Below are 20,118 nucleotides of genomic sequence, written 5' to 3'. Positions count from 1 at the left end.
CTCCACACACACACACAGTTTATTTTGAGTGCGTGTGTGTGTGTGTGTGTGTGTTTGTGAGTTTGAGCATTTGCTAAACTGTCTCTCTCTCTCTCGTCCCTCTCTTTCTCTCTCTGTGTGTGTGTGTGTGTGTGTGTATGAGAATTGGTATTTGTGTTTACTGTTTACAAATCAGTGGCCGGAGGCATCTAAACGGCCAAGAGAAATACACCAGATGAACTTATTGTCATGAAACTGAGCTTCCTCCCTGTGTTATGGCATTGCTAGGGAAGGTAACCAGATCCCCCACTCGGCCCTGCAGATCCCCCTCCCAAAAGCTGTTATTGTCCCAGTACATAAAGGATGGGGGGGACCTGTAACACAAGATGGGGCAACGTGTTGAGGTTCACAGACAACGCCCTTTCCCAGATTGTATCCCCTGCTGACCATTACTGGTCCGAGGGGTTATAGTCTCCACTGAGCAACTCAATAGCCTTGAACTGCTCCCATGAAAGCAAGTTAACATTCATTTGCCATTCTGCTGCCTTTGCTTTAACCAAAGCCCGAAAACATATGTCTGCCCGTCCCTTTGTGTGCAGGCGTAATGCATATGAGAGTGCTGTATATGACACCTCAGTAATGGAAGCCGCACAGGTGGACTTAATGGCTGTCGGTATTTAAAGTTGTCTTTTGTGCAACTTCTCTTCCGCTTTTATGTTGATTCTGCTCAGTAGAATGAGATGCTTTGAAATGGAAAAAGGAGACGCATGTCCTTCAAAATCAGGAACCCTTCCGAAAGTTTTAGCTTCAGCTTGATTGGCAGCTGTTGGTTATTGTATGTGTCTGCGTTTGCAAAATGTGCAAGGCTGTGTTTATTTGTTCCCTTTTCAAGTCTTTAAACAATCTGTAGCCCAGCAATAAAAGCTGTATAAACACAATGACTACCTGCGCTGCTAAAAATGGGCTGGGATTGCTGTACGTTGTTTAAACCACTTTGATGTTTTGAACATTCCTTACCTGAACAATATTTTTAGAGGTGGAAATAAGTGTGCCCAGATATTCCAATGGCACATCATGGAGTCAAAGTCTTGATTTTAAATGCACAGTACTGTGCAGTTGTAGGGACCCTCATTTTCAAACATTACTCGGACATCTGCAGGAAGTGCAGTTGGGAAAATAAATTTAAAACAAAACAGCTGATGGATTACAGTGTAACAGCTCACTTACATTTTTTTTTTCTCTTTCCAGCTCCATTTGTAAATAAATAAATAACAGCGTCAATATTTTAAGATGCATGATATGATGTGTTTTTCAATTTATTTATTTAATCAACACGAGGTTTGCACATATGTGGGACCTTTATGTGTTTTCAAAACTCAGTATGATTCTGGCGCATGTAATTCAAACCATCTGTTGAGGGGGATTGAAAGGGTACCACAGCATCAACAGACTAGGCTTGGCCTGCATTCTATGACCTCATAGGACTGTATGCCATATTTTGCAAATACGCTTTGCTAACTTTGCCAAAGCCCTACCTCTGGTAACTAATTCTGTGCCCTCAGGTGCCAAGTCACATACTGATGGCTAACCTTCAAAAATTATCAGTGTCATATTTTCCTGAGAAAACAATAGGAGGTGGTGAATCAGACAGTGTTGCAAAGTTTAGGGTTCCAGAGGCACACTGCTGACATCATAGAATTGGTAAGCCTGTAAAACTGTCAACCGAATGTGTTATTTATGGACGCCGTGTCTGTGTTTTGGAGGAACACCTCTTCAACACTGCCATATAGTGTTAGTGTGAGAAATACAGTCTGCAGTGGCTGTGAGGTGGCCATGGACAGTGAGTTACAGCCTCACTGCCCTCAGCACTGAAGATTAGCAGTTCTAACACACTGGGATATTAAAGTTTGCTTTACTGCTCCCATCAACAACCATGCAGGGCTATAGGCATGTGTTATTGAATTCATATAATGTGAGTTATTAGGCCGTACATCTTGAGTGTCCATGTATATTGCTGGATGTGTCCAAGGTGGTCCTAGAGGAAATAGAGTAGCGGAGGAGATGATATTGGTTAAGCAGCTGTGTCATACCCTAACCACAGAAGATATTAACAGGAAGGGGAAAAAGGTTGTGTTATTATCACACATGGATAACTGATATTCTGAATTTGTACGTGCATCTGAGCACGCTCACGTACGTGGTCCAGATAAACTTTGCTCAAAACGATAAAAAGATAACATTACTTTTAACAGGCAATAAAAGCAATGAGCTTAAACGAGTAAAACACATAAGTCCTGTGCCCAATCCAGTGAATCAGAGGCCTGTAGGTAAGTGCAGGGAGTCAGCCTGAGAGGAGGAGGCTGAGCAGCAATCTAAGTAATAGGACTAGCCACAGTCCCAAGTAATGCAGACGCCCATCGTTCCTGTTCGCCTGTTCACGTGCTCTAAAGAATAGGATCAATCCCAGTCTCCAGAATTGCTATTCTTATACCTGGAGGCCTAGCAGGGGACTTTTGAAGAAAATGGGACGCCACCTGGCACAATTTAATCCTCCCAACTATTTTCAACATAGAAGCAATGCTGTACCCTGCGAATGTTATAGATGCCTGCCGGCCAGTCGTTGCCAACTTTAGATTTCCCCGCCTTCAGCCTTACCTCAAGAATGAAAAAGCAGACTCAGTATCCATCAAAACCGAAAGTACATTTTGTTTTTCAGGTTGTTTCGGAGCTTCTACTGTTAGCAAGTAAACTGTAATACAGGAAGAGCTTCACAACTTTGTAATAAAATCTCACTGCCTCTTTCAAAGACATCTTATTGTAGGTTTAATTCTAAATAATATTTTGTTTTAGCTTTAATCAGCATTTGCCAATACTTATGTGTGAAGGAAGAAAGCAAGATAAACGGGGGGCCATATCAGGAGTTGGGTGGTGGATTAGGGTGCAACAGTGTGGTTTGATGTTTAATCACTCCTTATGCGTGAGCTGTTCAAAGAGGAAAAGAAAGGCTTTTCAGTAAACACAGAGCAGCTGTAATGGCAGTGGGATGTCTTCCTGGTGAGTCTTGCCTCTGTTGGCATAACATGCTGTGAACCTGCATCTTTGTTTGCCTGAGAGGTAGCATTGAAGCAGAATGACAGGACAGCGCCGACCAAACATAGCACCTCTCTCTGTCTCTCTCTCAGTCGGTCTGTTAGGGTGACTCAGGTGGAGGCATCATGCTTGCTTGCATTCTTGAAATCTGAAAGCCCACTTAACAACTGGGTAAATGCACTGTCAGGCCTGGCCTGAAAGCATTGTATAATTGCAGAACAATTACCCTGCTTAATAACAGATCAGGCTGCTTTGGTGATATTTCAAAGCAAGAGATTTTGCAAAAGGGAAAAATAGAAACAGCAGGAAATCAGCATGTTTCTTTCAGTATAAACGTTAATTTTTCACTCAGGGTCATGATAAGAGAACACTGATTGTTTGCTTGGGACACACTGAACGCCAGCAGCTGTCTGTAGTCATTCACATTTACACCAGCCACCAGCAAGTACACCCTGACTTGTTTGTGGCACCATTGTAGATGTTACTGTGACCCTGTCGAACGTTGCTATCACCGTGAGGCGACAGACAATTCCCACGAGTCCTAGCTTTAAAAACCCACGGTCTGGAAACATTTCCGCAGGCGGGCCGTCCAAGTGGAGACAGATTTGTACATGGCCATGCGTGTGGTTTGGTGTTTTAGCTGAAGACAAACTGAGGACAGATGTGTTTGGAGTCATTTTCCCCTTTTTCACTCCCCTCCTCCCCCCTGATCCTGCCTCCCCCCTCCTTCCAGTTCCCCTAATCTGGGACTCATTGTGTCTGTAATAAAGCACAGCTGCACAGATCCTTCTCTGAACCCACTCAGTTCAGCTGATTACATGGGGGTAAGAGGGCTCTCCTCTCACAGAGCCCAGTCATACAGTCATGCTCCTGCATGGTGATGCCCTACTATTCCTCTACCAGTAATAATGTTGTATGTGATTAGGGAGACTCACTTGTGCCGGACTGTTGTCAGCCAGGACTAATTATTCACACCTGTTATGATGCTGCATTTGCACTGGGCATCACCGCACCTTTATAGTGCTTGGATAGCTATATCCATCTCTGTGACGCGTGACACAGAATTTGCTCACATAAGCAAAACTATCCTATCATTGTCTTGTGCATGCTCCACCAGTGTGAAGTATAAAAAGATGTATTGCAGCCTTCCTGATTGCATGTGTGCATGTTTATTTTTAAGTCTGCAGGCATCTTGAAAAAGATAAAATGTGGTCCATTTCACTTGCATGTTGGAATGGAAAACCTTTTTGAAATGATCAAATTGTTTGTGCAATTTCAATGAGCAATAGCTAGCTGCTCACACTGCATTATGTGAAGGCGAGCCTCACTCCTCCATTGCAGTATGTCAATTTAGTGGGTTGGATTGTGTCAAATTGCTTCTGCTCAGAAGTAAAAAGAAGTCATGCATATGAAAGTGAGCAGCCCTAATGGAAAGATGTGTGTCTCTTACAAATTGATGCTGCATTGAGCTTCAGAAGCTGAACTTATGCATCAAAGACAAAAACAGTAAAAGTGATCTATAACAAGCCTGATTTGTACCTGAGATCTCTGTATCACTTCCCACCAACTTTCCCTCTAACTCCGGACAACCGATTTTAGTTCTCAAAGCCCACACACTGACAGTATCCTAAACGGCTTTTACGTGGGATTTCTTTATTTGTCTACTGCACCAGACTGTCAGTGCAATTACACAAGTCTGTGCTATCAATTTGAAAAGAATATGATTAATTCAGCCTTGAGATAGACATTAATTGCTTTGCACAGATGGATGTTATACTACCCCCTCCATACAGCAGTTCCCCTTCCCGTCACCCCTTCCTTTCCATTCCACTCAGTTGATCTCCTTTGAGCACCAACTGTGTGTGGGGGAGGGTCAAGCAGGTCAAAGTAGGTTAGTAGTGAGATGCATATATCTCAGTTGCGGCTTGATATCTTCAGGAACCAACGGCATACAAAGGGATTAGTTCAGTCGACACATTACGACAGCGTTTGTAAATTCACACAAATGGATGCTTTCCTCTCTATTTGCTTTCTTCAACTAGAGCGGCACATAACAAGCTGTCATGTGTCTGAAAAGCTGTGTATGTGTTGAATTTGAAGCTTTTGAGAGGAACGTTGTGCTTGTCTTTAATCTTCCTTATGTGTATTTTTCCTCATTTTCTTTAAGCACGGGCTAATTGTGTTTCAAGCGGAATTTGACACCTATTGATTCAAATGTGCAGTGGCAAATGCGCACACCCTGTGTATTGGCAGCTGCCCTAATCCCTCTCTTTGAAGAAGCCTCTTTCCTTGGCGTCATTGTTTTGAGGACTGTTCTTTTCTGTTTTCTCTTGCCTTTCAGAGCAGGCAGGTTTCTAAACTCAGGGCCTTGACAGCCTTTAGTTTATCTATCTACTGGTTGCTTGGTTTGCTTTATTTAAGGAGTTTTGATGAGAGATTTTCTAGTGTCCCGCAATGTGTGCCATAGGGCAAGGGAGTAAATTGGAGGTTGAGGATTGTTAGCTTTAGGTGACTAGCAATGATCTGCCCACCATGGTGAGTCATTTATTTTGTTTAAAAAGAAATATTTAAATATCTTGGCCATTTCTTATTCTTATTCTTTTTTTTTCTTATTCTTATTTTTAATATTCTTTTTGGATAACATTTTAAATTCATTTCTGCATCCATGCCTTGGGTGCTTTTTAACTGATTACCACATAAATGTCCATTTGGTCAATTTACAGAGGTTGGGGTAAGCAGTGAGGCAGAATAAATGAGTATGCATTTGTTTTTGTGTGAGTGTCTGTGTGTGTGTGTGTACATGTGAGGTGTGTGCATGCGAAAATTACTCAGTAAATCAGTTTTCCCTTTGAGAGAGAAGCAGAACTAGCCGCTATCTTACAGTATAATTGTCTTCTCCAGAGGCTGTCAGCCTCACCTTCCTTTGTCTGCCGCTTTATTTCCTAGCCAAAGACGATTCGCATGCATCCCTTTCTATTCTCCCCATGCCTCGACTTCTCCCAAGGAAAAGGCAGAGTGCAGGAATTCCATTAGCTTTGCTCTCCAGAACTCAGCATGAACATGCAACTTGGTGCACAATGACATAATGGCACAGCGACTGGTCCCATACCCCCATTAATTTTTCGATAGCTTTTATAGTACGTTATGGCGAGTGCATCACCGCATAAAAATTAAACACATCCCCCTGAGGATTGTTAATTGGTCTTTTTTATCGACACTGTATGTTGTATAAAATTGCTCAATTTTCGCTTCTGCAATTGTTGCTCTGTTTAGTTTTGAGCATGCAGAGGTACAAAGGGAGTGTGTGTGTGTGTGTGTGTGTGTGTGTGTGTGTGTGAGAGTGTGTGAGTTGGAGAGAGAAAAAAAGAAAGAAAGCGAACAGAACCTGCATGTTTGTGTGTGTGTGGTTAGTTTTGTAATTGGATGCAGTGGACCGTATCAGTCTTTACCTGTGCTAGTCATTTGCATGGGTTTGATTGACAACAGAGCTATGCAAAGCAGGCACAAATATTACTCCCTGTGAAAGCAGAGAGGCTGCACAAACCATGCCTTTTTCATTAGCTATCAATTTCTAGTTAATTAGTATTGAGTCATTATTGCTGGAGATTTCACTGCATTTGGACGAGGGTAATATACAGAAGAGCAATTGAAAAATAAATTTGAATGAGTTTGAATTTTCTTATAGATAAAGGAATCTTAAGTATAGAAAGTGTAATTGCCTTTCTTTTTTTTTCTTAGTTACTTTCTACTGTAGTTATTATTTCTGCTTATAGTCGTCATATTCAGGGTGGGTGATGTTTTATTTACACCCACTGTAATAGGCTGCCTTGACATCCATACTCTTGTGAATGTGTGAATATGACTCGTTAAACAGATCGTGGGAACTAGTGCATGTAAATTGGAATATTCATATTCTGTCACACTGCCTTGGACATCATGTGATGTCCGGGCCATCGTGCAAAGTATGAGAGCAGTGTGTGTGTGTGTGTGTGTGTGTGTGTGTGTGTGTGTCACTAGACAGAAAGACATTAGGATTGGTATGATAGCATTAAGCCTATGTTGGATAAATGTGTGTGGGGAGTGTCACATCTGTATGATTACAGGGGACCTACCCCCGTCACGTGTGATGGTTATTATTTGCAGTGGCTAGAGATGGCTCCTTGCGGCGTTTAATGAACTGCATGTTGGAGCAGTGGCGCAGGAGGTTAGACAATTTGTCAGAATTTAATCACGTCCTAATATACAGCCGTGTTAATTTTATCAAAATTGATAACGTACGAATAGCTTCCTGGCCGGTCAAGCTCCTGGGAAATGTCTTTGTCTTTTTGCACTTTAATTTCCACAGCGTTTGTCCAGTGCAAATCAAAGTTCTAATGAACTGTGTGGTTTGTTTTCTCCCATTAAAGGTTCTGTCTCTGTCTGCGAACTGCCTCGGGGCACGTTCCAAAGTTGAATCGGCATATAAGATAAATTGTCCTCATAATTAAATCTTTATTCATTTACATTTCTTGATCCAAATTCCCATTACCATTATTACGATTTCTATGGTGAAACTCCAACATAGAGCAGAGGCTTTTTAGAAAATTTGAGTATTCAAAGTTTTTTTTAATTATTATTATTATTATTATTATTATTCAAATTTGATTCTCAATTCTCAACCAAGACAACCAATCATTTAATTCTCAGCACTCACCAGGCATTTATAGCATAAGTGACAAAATGATCCCTCGCCATCCCAACTGATTGTTTGTTGTGTGAAGTTTCCCTGTCCTGTAGGCATCTTAAGAGTCGCTGTGCATGAGCATGGCATCGCTATAACACTCGGGATGGTATCTGTCTGTGGCAAGTGAACAGTCACATTTTTAAAATTCACATGCTTACTGAACGAATGTGCTGAACACCCATGTCTACTCCCACGCTAAAATCCCCAACAAGCTGCTGAGAGGTGATTTGAATTGGATGGCGATGCATGCCACGTCTGGAAGAGCCTACAGATACCTCCGACCCGATTCTATACTTGTTCTGAAGGAGTGCTGGGTTGGCCTAGGAAATACTTTATAAATTCTTTGGACAAATTTATAAGAATACCTCCAAGTGTTTTGGCGATATCAAATTTTTCATATCATGATATTTTCTCCACAGTATTGTGAAACTAATGTCCCTGGGACCCGATTCAGTCATAATGCTATGCTTGTATTCGTAGACGCTAAATTCCTGCTACATCGTCTCCCGCCTGTACGTGGCAAAGCCTGGCTGCGCTACATGGTTGGAAATCTACTGGGTTCTTTCCCTCGCTCAAGCTTTTAATTTCAAGCTCGCCTGCTGCATGTCTTAACGTCCTGAATTAGGGGTAAATTATTAATTATTGGAGTACAGACATGATGAATTAATGTTTTATTTTGTCACCAAAAGACATTTACAGCTCTTGTTATTCAAAGAGTTTTAGTTTGAATGTTTTTCAAAGCGGTGGGGCCTAACATCAGCATATGCTTCACAAAACTCATCAAGTCTGACATTTACTTGAGTCCACAAAGCCTAATATAATCAACACAGGGGTAGCAATGAATTTAAAAAATAAATGACATGATAAATTTACATGAACAACAAATAACATAGCTTAACACACTTCTTAGTTCCAGTTGCCTAACTGTTTTTTATTAATTCGCAGTGGGACCAAAAATAGTAAAAAAAAATTTAAAAAAAGATCAAAGTTTAGTGTGTCTAGTCAGCCAAAACAAACTGAACAAATAAGATCACTGACATCACACAGAAACAAGGTTTGTGGAATTTGCCTTGTTAGGATGTGATGGAAATCGATCACTTCCATCAGCTTCTTCTCAGGATGTGATGGAAGTCAAAACATGCTCAAATTCAACAGAGCTCCAGCCGAGTAGTGTTACTACGCAAACAAAAAGCAAACACATAACATTCTAATATAGACTAGTATACCTTTACTTGTCTGGCCAAAAAGACAAGCATGTTGACTTCCTGACTAATGTGTGGAAACTGACAGCACTGGCAGAACGGAAATGACATCCCAGTACTGAGTGATACATTGAACATTTTCAAAGAGGCTGGTACGCAGTAATTTACGGACCCAAACCTAAGGCTGCCAACAAGCAAAATTACTTTTTGACTCTGGCCAATATTGAGCTGAACTCGCCTAGGTGCTCTCTATCTAAACAAGTGAGTGTCTTGATGCAACAACCTGTGAGGTTGTTTTGGAGATTTTTGGTATGAGACATTCTCCGTAAACATGCACCGAACTCTTCATATTCTAATGAGATGCCAGAGGCGCTGTGCCAGTGGCGGGCCACGCAATGTTTGATAGATAGGGTGCACTAAAGCAGGAGACACTGAAAGAGGAGTGCATAACTCCAGCACTATTTTAACACTATCAACAGCTTCCACCCAGTGATAGGAATATGAGACACTGCCGTCATTGCTAATGTCAAATATCCTGTTTTTTCTATCAAACCCCTGGGATAATGATCCAGCATTTCCCTACGGAAGACAGAATGGCACAGTGCTGGACGGAAAGCACTATTTCTGTGTTTCTTGTAACTCTCGCTGACATGTAGCGATACGAAGACTAGTCAGGCCTGCGGTGAACAACAAGCCAGAGACAGGCGCCATTCTGCTGCGGTGATAAAAAGTCTTACAAGACCCCATGAACATGCCTATGGAGGATACCTCACTGCCGGTCACTGGCTCTCTCTTTCTCCCTTTGCTTTTTATGATGGTATTTTGACAGGAATGATCAAGGGGATGAATTAAATAGCTTTGAGGCTGTGGTTTGGAGATCAAAAGGACCTTCTAATGCCCCATTACAGGTTGCACTCAGGCAGTTTAGTGCCCAGCCCTCGTGATCCAGCCTCCTCAGAAAATATCCTCAGCGTGGCACCGAAGGTCTGGAGTTCATAGTGATCAGCTGATAAGGCTATTGGCTGCTTTTCTTTCATGCTTTTCTTACCTCCTGGAATTCTATTGAGGTAATGTTGAAGGCAGTACCTGTGGATGCAGTGAAATACCAACATATAAAGGACTATATACACTGAACAAAAATATAAACGCAACACTTTTGGTTTTGCTCCCATTTTTCATGAGTTGAAATAAAAGATCTAAGACTTTTTCTATGCACACAAAAGGCTTATTTCGCTCAAATTTTGTTCACAAATTTGTTTAAATCCGTGTTAGTGAGCACTTCTCCTTTGCCAAGATAATCCATCCATCTGACAGGTGTGGCATATCAAGATGCTGATTAAACAGCATGATTATTGCACAGGTGTGCCTTGGGCTGGTCACAATAAAAGGCCACTCTCACTCATAGAAAAAGTCTTAGATCTTTTATTTCAACTCATGAAAAATGGGAGCAAAAACAAAAGTGTTGCGTTTATATTTTTGTTCAGTATATAAAAGGGCATCTTCTATTTTAGCACAAATTACCCCCGCCCTCCCCTCCCCCTCCCCCCATCACACACACACACACACACACACAGAAACACTATAGATTTTAGGGGAAGTTACAATTAACATGCCCACCATCACCCTTCTAAATTTAAATAAACCTGTAAACTGTATATAGGCCTGTGTTTGATGCACTACTGTTCAACACGTATGGCACTGGAACAGTTACAATCTAAAAGTGATTGAATGGATGTGTTTTTTGTACTGAAAAATTGATTTGCATTTGTGTGTGAATCTGGCGTGCATAATGCTTGAGGTCTCTATTTTTTTGCAGGACTGTCTTTGTTTTTGTGGCATTAGCGGTATAACAGAAGTGCCCAATCTTTACTGTTTCATATTCATGGTTATTTCTTATCCCACCAGAACCCCAGAGATAGGTTAGCTTGTGTCCAATTGGAAATGCCTCAGAGGCAATAGCACTGTAACAGTAGTGTGGCACAGCAGAGATGGATGCGGGAGGCAGTGGAGCATTTCCCAAAACACGTATTACTGAACTGTGTGGTCACCAGAAAATGGCCTCTGTAATACACAGTACAGTAAAAAGTGATGCATGTGGACACGTAAAATGGCTTATTATTCACAATCTGATTTTGAAAAGACATCTCCGTGTCTCAACCCGCCTCTGGCCTCCAACCTCACACAGATTGCTTTTCCGTGCTCCCACCCTCTTTTGTTCTCATTTCTCTGCGTCTCCATCCCTTGCTCCCTCCCTCCCTCGACCACAAAAGCCAGTGCAGATTGAACAGAGTGAGCAATGCCAGCAGTTATAAGGTGAATGGGGGGATAGAGAGCAATTAAAAACCTATGACCTTTATGAGAGGGCAGGGTGAGGTTAAAGGACAGCTGTTATGGACATGAAGTTCAACACCTCATTTCTAATAACGTTGATTTACATCTGAGGGGTTCGGCCAACTGGGCGTTGCCCGCTGTAGACAAAGCCTGGGAAGAGGAGGCTATGTTGGTTTTATATGGCCACACTTACCTATCACTTAGTCCCATCAGGGTCTACAGTAAAAATTACTGCTTTCATTCTTCAAAAAATATGTATCCATTATCTTCCTTTGATCTCAAAGGGAAAAGGACAGTGAAACATACTGTTAGGTGGCTATTTCTCCCACATTAAGCCGTCTGCTTTCGTCATTGTAGCTGTTTGAATTACCAGCGTATTAATATGATGCTCTTGATAATGAGCTTCACCTGTATGCACTTGCAGGGTCCGTATAGCTTTACTGAAAGGCATCATAAAGAGTAAGAGAGTATTTGACATCCTGGTAATGTGGTCAGTTTAATGCCCTACTAAAGCCTCTGTATCAAGCCACTCGTCTCGATAGCTCACAGAACAAAATCCCAGTAGCTATGCGCTGATAACTGCAGAAGGATGTAGCTTAGCCTTATCAGCTCTTGGCTCCAGTGACACAGTAATCCACACAATGCTAGGCTGTCATTGCACTGGAAAACACAGAATCATTTCATTTACCCAACAAAGGCCATAGACTTATTCCGACATTCCCCTGTGCTTCCCCTTCACTACTAACCCACAGAGATTGCTAATTTTTGAAGGCCAAGTATTTCTTACTCAAAAGAACCCAACTGCTATCGTCCATTCATTCTTCGCAGAGAAAGCTGTTCTGCCACTTAAATAAGAGGCTCTTACTGAATGCGAGTTTAGGAGAGATGGTTGAGGACAATTGCTACCGGCTAGCTGTTGCTCAGTCAGAACCCAGCAGGTACCTACCAAGCTTGTAGATTATGTGCAGACACAAGGCTACCAGAGGAGAGGGCTAATGCTAATTTCCTTGCGGCTAGCCATTGCTCAGGCAGAACACACAACCTTTGTACGCTAATAGGGAGAAGTTTTGGCACTCTGAAGGAAATGGAGGTGACTCCAGGCCTGGTGGGGAGTCAGTCTGCTTACCTTGTTATTGTCCTTTGAATACAATGGCTGTCAAACAGGCTTGCTGCACCCTGGGAGAGCAAGTGGCCATGTGCTAATGTGATAGAAATGCGAGTGTAAAAAGAAAAGAATGAACAGGACAAAATCACGTCAATGGTGGAATGTTATTTCTTTCACCTAAGGGGCCAATCTGCTATATAAGGAAGCTTAAAAATCCTTGTCTGAAATTAAGCAAGCTCATGGATATATTGCTGGTGCTCATGTTTTTTCAGTGTGTATGCTAGTGTGGGTGGGTGTGGTAAGGGGAGGTGGTATCAATGCACTTTTTGGGGCCTCTTCATACCTCTCTAATTGAAGCAGCAGTTTCAGGCAGGACAAATGGGTCCAACAATATGCATAAACTACACAAGCTAAGTGCTAGGGGAATTGGTCACTGCAATCAAGCTAAGAAAATGAGCCAGCTGCCTGTTAAGTGTGTTTATGCTCTGATGCAATGCCTCTTTAGTTTTCTTAATTGCCAGAGACACTGAACGGGGTACAAATACTGCATGTTTCTTTCATGCAAATCCCTTACATATTTTAGGCCCAGCTATAAATGCATGGAATTCTTTGCGCGTTTGAAGTGCAGTGCATTAGTAAAACGCCTTCAAGGGCTTAGTCTGGCAAAAGGCAGCATCATCATTCCCAGATCCAAGCTTCAGCTACAAACAGTTTACTTTCTCTGAAGAATACCCTCCTTACTGAAAACAAGAATGTAACTGCCTAAGCCTCATCTCTGCATCTCTGCATCTCTGCATCTCTGCATCTCAGCATGAATTGAACATGTCTTCGATTCAATCCAGAAATGGACCGTAGCATCGCCTCTGGTGCCAAGATTGTCCCTCTGCCAATTTTACTTATTTTATCTATATGGATTGATGACACTTTTTCTGTCTCATATTTATTGACTTAGCTCTTAATACAAAAGGGGCTAACGGTATGACACCATATTATGGTGGCATAAGTTCCATACGTTTTGTAAATGGTTTGTTTACGTGTGCATAGTTTATAAACACTGGGGAAAAATGGACCTGCTACATTAATACACCCATAATTGCAATATTAAAAAGATCCCTGATTGTGATTTTTAGTTGAATAATGTGAAAGTAAAGAATAACATTAGTTGTACAATGGCATTTGTTTACTTATAGCCTTGAAGCTGTAGAAAATGTATTCATATTAAAAAACAAGCATGTTTAGAAAGAATAACATATGCATGCACAATTACGGGGAGCATGCAGCTATCCTGTTTTAAAAGCATTAGTATATTGTGCTTTTAGCGTTTTGTGTAATAATTGGACAATTATAGAATATTCTGTGAAGGTTATTTTTGTGGGCAGGCACAACGTCTGTATGCTGTTAGAGAATGCTGACCTTAATTTAGCACATTCTCCCCCAATTTTGAACAGGATTAGAATTTCATATCACAGCAATTTGAATTGAGGTACCAGAGTGCAACCCCCACTGGGGCTTAACAGGATCTTATAAACAGTGGTGCTGGCATGGATGTCTCCCACAGCCCATTCAATTGGAGCCCCTGCTTCATATTGCATTGTCTCATTGCCAGTGCGGGCCACTGTACACAACCTGGTCACATGCATTGTGAATAATGCATTTTGTCAGGGGTGTCGTACCATTTGCCCGAGGGGATTGCCACTGGGGTATTTGCCTGGGTCTGCATTTCTCCCCGGCTACTGATGAAACACCTATGCTGAGTATTTCTCAACTGTCAGTGACCTCACTTTGCAGAGATGAATGATGGTATATATTAGGATGAGCTCACATGAGGGGCTTCAGTCTTGTCACATTTACAGCACATTAGAGGGACTTTCAGCCTGCTCACTTACAGGCAGTGTATTGGCAGGCAGGCATAAAAGCAGAAACTGTGGAACATTTTCTTTGCTTCTGTAAAATCACAGGACTCTATATGCGTTTCCACAATCCATGTTCCAAATTAAATCTCTCTCTCTCTCTCTGTCTCTCTCTCTCTCTCTCTATTTGTGGCTGTCTGAGTTAGAGTTATCACGTGACGCAGCAGACAATGGAGAGGCACTTTGGCACTTCGGAGAGGTTAGCCTGGGTTTTTGTGTTGCTTGTCAGTGAGGGGGGCTTCTAAGCTGTGAATAGGATCATTGAGTCGGAGGTAATTTTGGGCCCCGGTGCAGGGCATTAGTTGGACCGGCCTTTCTGCTGACAGGCCTGTTTTCCTTTTTTTCCCCCTTTTTTTTAACTCCCAACAGCCCCCCTCTGCTGCATCGGCGTTTCTGTCCAAACCAAAGGCCTTTATCTTTGTGTCCATGACGACATGTCTGATAGGGCGTGGCAGCCAAGATCTCTTTTAGCCCTTTACCTTGGGGAGCCAATACATCTAGATATAGATAACTTGCAGGAGCCAGGTTTTAAGCAGTACCACACCATACATTGCTGTGGTTTTATAAGTCACCAGAGTGTGTGTGATAAATGAATAGACACATGCTGGACATCCCCATTCATTATCATTGGAAGTAGTGCTGCCTGCTGGGAGTTTGTGCAGTGATTGCCATGGGGGCTGACTGCTGAAGGGCCTCCCAGAGGCCAGTGGCCAAATCTCAGGCACTGCTAAAGAGCCAGAGCTCAGCTCAACAAGAGGCTTGGCTACAAAGACTCACAGGGGAAACGCTGCAGTCAAGTGCACCACTGCTATTACACACACGTTCGCAAAGATGTGCAGTCAAAGGTGCCAATAGAACAGAGGATAGAAACACATGGGCTGCACCCTAGGGGGCCAGGAAGGGGGAATGTCTTTGAAGCCAAGTCTCGACAGAGCGGGGGAACGGTGCAGCAGTAGCCGGACCTGGCACACACTAATTCATCTAGTGGTGGTCAAAGCGAGAATTACTCAGTTGATCACATCAGTTGTTCTATCCGTTTCATATGTATATCAGTGGATACACCCACACTCTCATTTATTGCTTTTGCTCACACACACTTAAGCTCAATATACGTAGTAGACTGCTGGGTGGCCCTGCATCCTCTAATTGATAGATTGAGGTGTCAGGCCAGTCCTCAAGTACTGCCCAAGCACTGCCCATACTTACAGCTCCAGGCATCGTAGCCTAGGCTATACATTTTTTCTCAACTAGAATTCAGTTAGATAATACACACACACAATGCACACACATTTGTAGAACACTGTAGATGATTTTTATGATAAACCAAGCACCTCATTAGGGATAGTCTGTGTCAATGAGATTTCCTCACCTTCAACATTGTGAAGCTTCTCAAATCTATAGACTGTCTTCTGGTGTATTGTGAGCTGAGTTATTTTGACAGTCCCTTACTCTGTATTCTACCTCTGTCTGACTATCTGCTGACTTGGGCCGGCTAGGTGATTGCCTGAAGGCTTTGAATTTACAGACGGCTGGCTTGAAGGCAAAACCTTCAGAGAGTGAAGGTCATCTATCTGATGTTGGCTTTGCCTGGTTCAAACAGACAAAGAAAAAACTAATTGGTCAAGGGCGATTGAACAAAAGCAGCCAGGAAGCAGATGGTCAATATCAAGTGTGTTCCAGTATAGAAGAAAGATCCTGTCATCTTATATCTTCATTATTTAAACTCCTGGTTCTCCCTCAATGCTACTGCACCTTAGGCAAAACCCTTGTGTGCTGTCCATCAGTATTGAGATGAATGGCAGTTCCTCAGGTAAAATGGACCAGCATACAATACTATATTCTTGTTTGTAAATTGTTCTGTTTAAATTGTTTGTCAGGGTGTAATGGAATGCACTAGATTTGTTCTCCTCTGTTTGGGTTTTTGATAAAGTGGGGCAAGATTGTATTTTCATTCATCATGACGAATACATTGTGAATACGCTGCATGTCGATTTTTAAACCTTCCTCAATTCTCTTCTCTCTTTCTTTCTTTATTTATTTCTGTCTTTCTCTCATTCTTTCTGTCTCTCTCTTCCACTTGCATTCTACTTTTCTACTTTTGAAAACATGTTAGTTTGTATGGGACGCCTGCCTGCTAAAGACTAGTATTTGTATTTTCCACTCTTTTCTTTCACCATATTCACATTTCAATAATAGGTTTTTGTCAGGGGGAAGATTTGCCATGCCTTTCCTGCTGTGCCGCTTTCAGCCAGTCTGCCTTTCAGTGCTCAATGAAAAAACAGGAACAGGTACATTTTGTCAGTGAGGGGGCCAGATGCATCCTAGCTGAAAGAGGTCTGCTTTGCCTGCTGTTAAAATCAGCTAGACAAGTGTTAAATTCACCCTGTCATCACTGAGAGATTTGTTAGTGGCAGGTCATGGTACATTGTGGAGTGTTCGTGCATGCCGGTGTGTGTGTGTGTGCATTTGTTTGGCTGCTACCATTTTTCCCACCAAATTGGGCCTGGGGTTAAACTTTTGAGTTCTTTAAGACCCCAGGCTGAACAACTGCACCCTCTCCTCAGACCCAGAGGAGCTCAATGTGCGCTGACTGTAGATGATGCTCTGAAGACATGGTTGTGTCCCCAAGGTAGCAGCACAAAGGAAGATTAGGTACCCTCCTTCAAGGCTTTTGTTAAGTAATTCCACATCTGCTTTAATAATTCAAAGCGGCACCAGCAGAGCCTCTACAGAAGCGATATATCTTAACGTTGTGATCTCTGTGGCCGGGAGGAAGTTCACCGTTGCCTTTATGCTGTTTTTGTGTGCCATAAACATGAGGGGGGCCTGCCAGGGAAACATATCCACACAAAAAGATCAGACGATGAAGCTCTTAGGTGTTGAGGTGTGTGTGTGTGTGTGTGTGTGTGTGTAGCTACGTAGGCTGTGCTGTACTGTCACTCACCTGTAACATGAACCAGTGTTGTACCACTGCCACTGAGGTGCCCTGGGACTGTGTTTGAGCCCCCATGAGCCACCTGTCTGCTGTATGTGTGTATATGTGCGCACGCATGTGTGTGTGAGTTTCTCTGTGTGTTGTGTGCCTACGTACTGATGAAATAAACATTACACACACACACTCTTCTGCCTCCTGAGGAGCTGAGGATCGGTAGCCATCCACGGAAGGCATCCCTGTATGTCATTGGGGACAAAGCTAGCATGCAATGGCCCGCGTCGAAAAGAAAATAAGAAAAGACGAGATCTAGCGGAATTAAACGTATAACCCAGACACAACAAGGCATTTAGACACAGACTAATTTACACATCAGGTTTTAAATGTAATGTTTTGTTATTTTAGGTTTTTCTGTAACAGCCCTTAAGGGCCACGTCGGTTTTTTTTTTTCTTTATAGTTTTCTCTCCCTCCAACTCTCTCTCCTCCACTGCACCTGTTTTGAGCAATACCTTTGGGGCACAGCTTGGAGTGAATAATGTATGAGCGAGAGGAAGAATCGGAAAACCTTTGTGGACCCTCTGTCTGTTTGTCTGTCTGTCTGTCTGTCTGTCTGTCTGTCTACTCCTTTGTCTAGTTTTTCTCTCCTGTTATTTTTTGTTTTTGTTTGTTTTTTTGCTAATTCCCTCATCTTATATCTCTGTCTGTGTCTCTTGCAGTGAGGTTTCTGGACTGTGGTCGAGGCGGTCTGGTGCGGTTCGAATGCAGTAACCCATCTGACTTCCGGATAGAGGCCGACGGAGTGGTTTACGCCGCCAGGAGTCTTCGGCTCTCTGCGCTCCGATCATCGGCAGTAGTGATCAAGGCCAGGGACACCGCCACTCAGCAGCAATGGGAGACCCAAGTCAGGCTGACACCCCCCACACATTCCAGCCAGCAGGTGTGTAACCCTCATCCACTTATCACATTTTTGACTTGTCGATTGTCTGACTGGCGTTGCTGCTGTAGAAAGGTGGAATAATCAATTCTGCCCTCGCATCAAATAACTTTCGCTTATTAGCCGCACTGCACATTCACAGATGACTTGTTCCCTAAATTGTAGCAGGTGTTCCGAGAGACTGGATGGATGCTTGCTAATTAAAACTTAATGTGTCAATTTACTAGGAGCACAAACATCTACTCAACACGGTCAGTGGGTAGCAAGAGCAGATGCAAAATAGCTCCTCATAAAGTTGATTTCAGCGAGCCTGTCTCGTGTTAGTGAGGTTATTGCCTTATCATCCAAAAGGGGACACACCCCGTTCGGTGCTTTGGAAGATGGGGAGCATCTGTCTCAGCTTCAGAGTGTCGTTTCAACCGTTCCACTGGACGCGTTGCGCAGTCATCTGCAATTAGTTAGAATGACCATGTGCTCATGTGTCAACATTGTGGTTGGCCGCAGATCAGAGGAAGTGCACTAATAAAGCACCGCACACATGTCCCGCCCCCTGCTTTGTAACCAGGAAATGAAAAGCAGCTCTAACGGCTGTGTTATTGTTGAGGTTTTAACTTCAGTGCCAGTGGATTAAGTGATCCTGCTCAATTAGATAATATCTGTTGCTTTAAACTTACACTGTCTCTCTCTCTCTCTCTCTCCTCTCTGTCCTCCAGTCTCTATTCTGACCCTGTTTGTCGGGTTATAAGTGAGTCCATGTGCGATACGATAGTGATCATTGCAGTAACATCTTAGATCATGGGCCCTCTCATGTCTTAATGAACATCCCCAAATACAATAATCATGTTTGTTTTACAAAGAGCACAGTGCCTTTTCTTTTTACCTACAGAAATATAGACTACTTGTCAAATGAACGGCACGAGATTTCAAAATGTAGGCCTACAGCACGCCAGGTAATCTCAGGAAAGGTGGACGTCGTATTTTATGTGGGTGCAGATTAAAAGTTAATGCTGACAGTTATGTCTAGTTACTGTCAATGCTGCAGGCGCAGTGGTCTGCTGGGCTGAAATTAAACTTCTAGCAGGGAATGATTTACCATGGCTTTTCAAAACACCATCGTTAGCCACTGACACTCATTTACTATAGGGACTCCTGCAGGTATGTGATTTTAATGATACCATTAGTCACTGTTGTCGTTTGGTCAAAGAGAAATACATACTTGTCCCAAACAGATAAACATAGGTTTGCTACAGCTTTTTTAAACAGAAGTCAGCACGCCACATTGGTTAGCATATTCACATGTATATAGAAATTCAATTATTGACTCCACCATCAACTGCTATAATTGTGTGTTTCTCTAGACAACAGTTGGTTTTGCCTTGATTTGTTTGTAATGAAATTAGGGACTGACTTTCCCCTATCTTGCAAGTTTATGAGGTCATGAGCAGTTATCTCTCTCCCAGCACAATTATTGTCATGAATCATCATGCATCTCTTAATCACATCAGCGATTAGATTTTTTTATTAGCGCTGTGAATGCATCAGCCCCGGGGAAACATTTTAATCAATGACAACCAAACAATATCCTCATTAGCATGGGAGTGTCCTCCTATACCATCACCACCTCCCACTGGAACTTCCACTTCACCACAGTCCGTTAGGATAAAGCATTTCAGAATGTGAAAGAGGGAATTTTCTAAGAGAGCAAATACACACACATACATAATCCCTCTCACACACTCTCACAAACACTCAGGCCATCACTCAACCTAACAATCTCTTGGACTGAAGTAGTCTCCTAGTCAGAAGATGGAGGGGGTTTGGAGAGTGTAGATGGGTGCAGACCTCCAGCACTCCACAGATAGATGTGTGTTGGGCTGAACAAACCCACCATGCCATTCATCATTCCAGACA

The 20,118-nt window shown here is 42.6% G+C and overlaps 1 protein-coding gene across 1 annotated transcript in view; it reads left to right on the top strand.

Annotated features, from left to right (window-relative positions):
- The window catches only part of cdh2 (cadherin 2, type 1, N-cadherin (neuronal)), a 55,797-nt gene that overhangs the window by 18,471 nt on the left and 17,208 nt on the right, over positions 1–20,118 (top strand). The window contains exon 3 of the mRNA XM_071917003.2: positions 17,990–18,210. Within this exon, the coding sequence (XP_071773104.1) occupies positions 17,990–18,210 (221 nt within the window). The remainder of the gene's footprint in view (positions 1–17,989; positions 18,211–20,118) is intronic.

Source organism: Centroberyx gerrardi, chromosome 13 (genome assembly GCF_048128805.1).
Source record: "Centroberyx gerrardi isolate f3 chromosome 13, fCenGer3.hap1.cur.20231027, whole genome shotgun sequence".
NCBI lineage: Eukaryota > Metazoa > Chordata > Actinopteri > Beryciformes > Berycidae > Centroberyx > Centroberyx gerrardi.
This window is presented reverse-complemented; position numbering and strand designations above follow the sequence as displayed.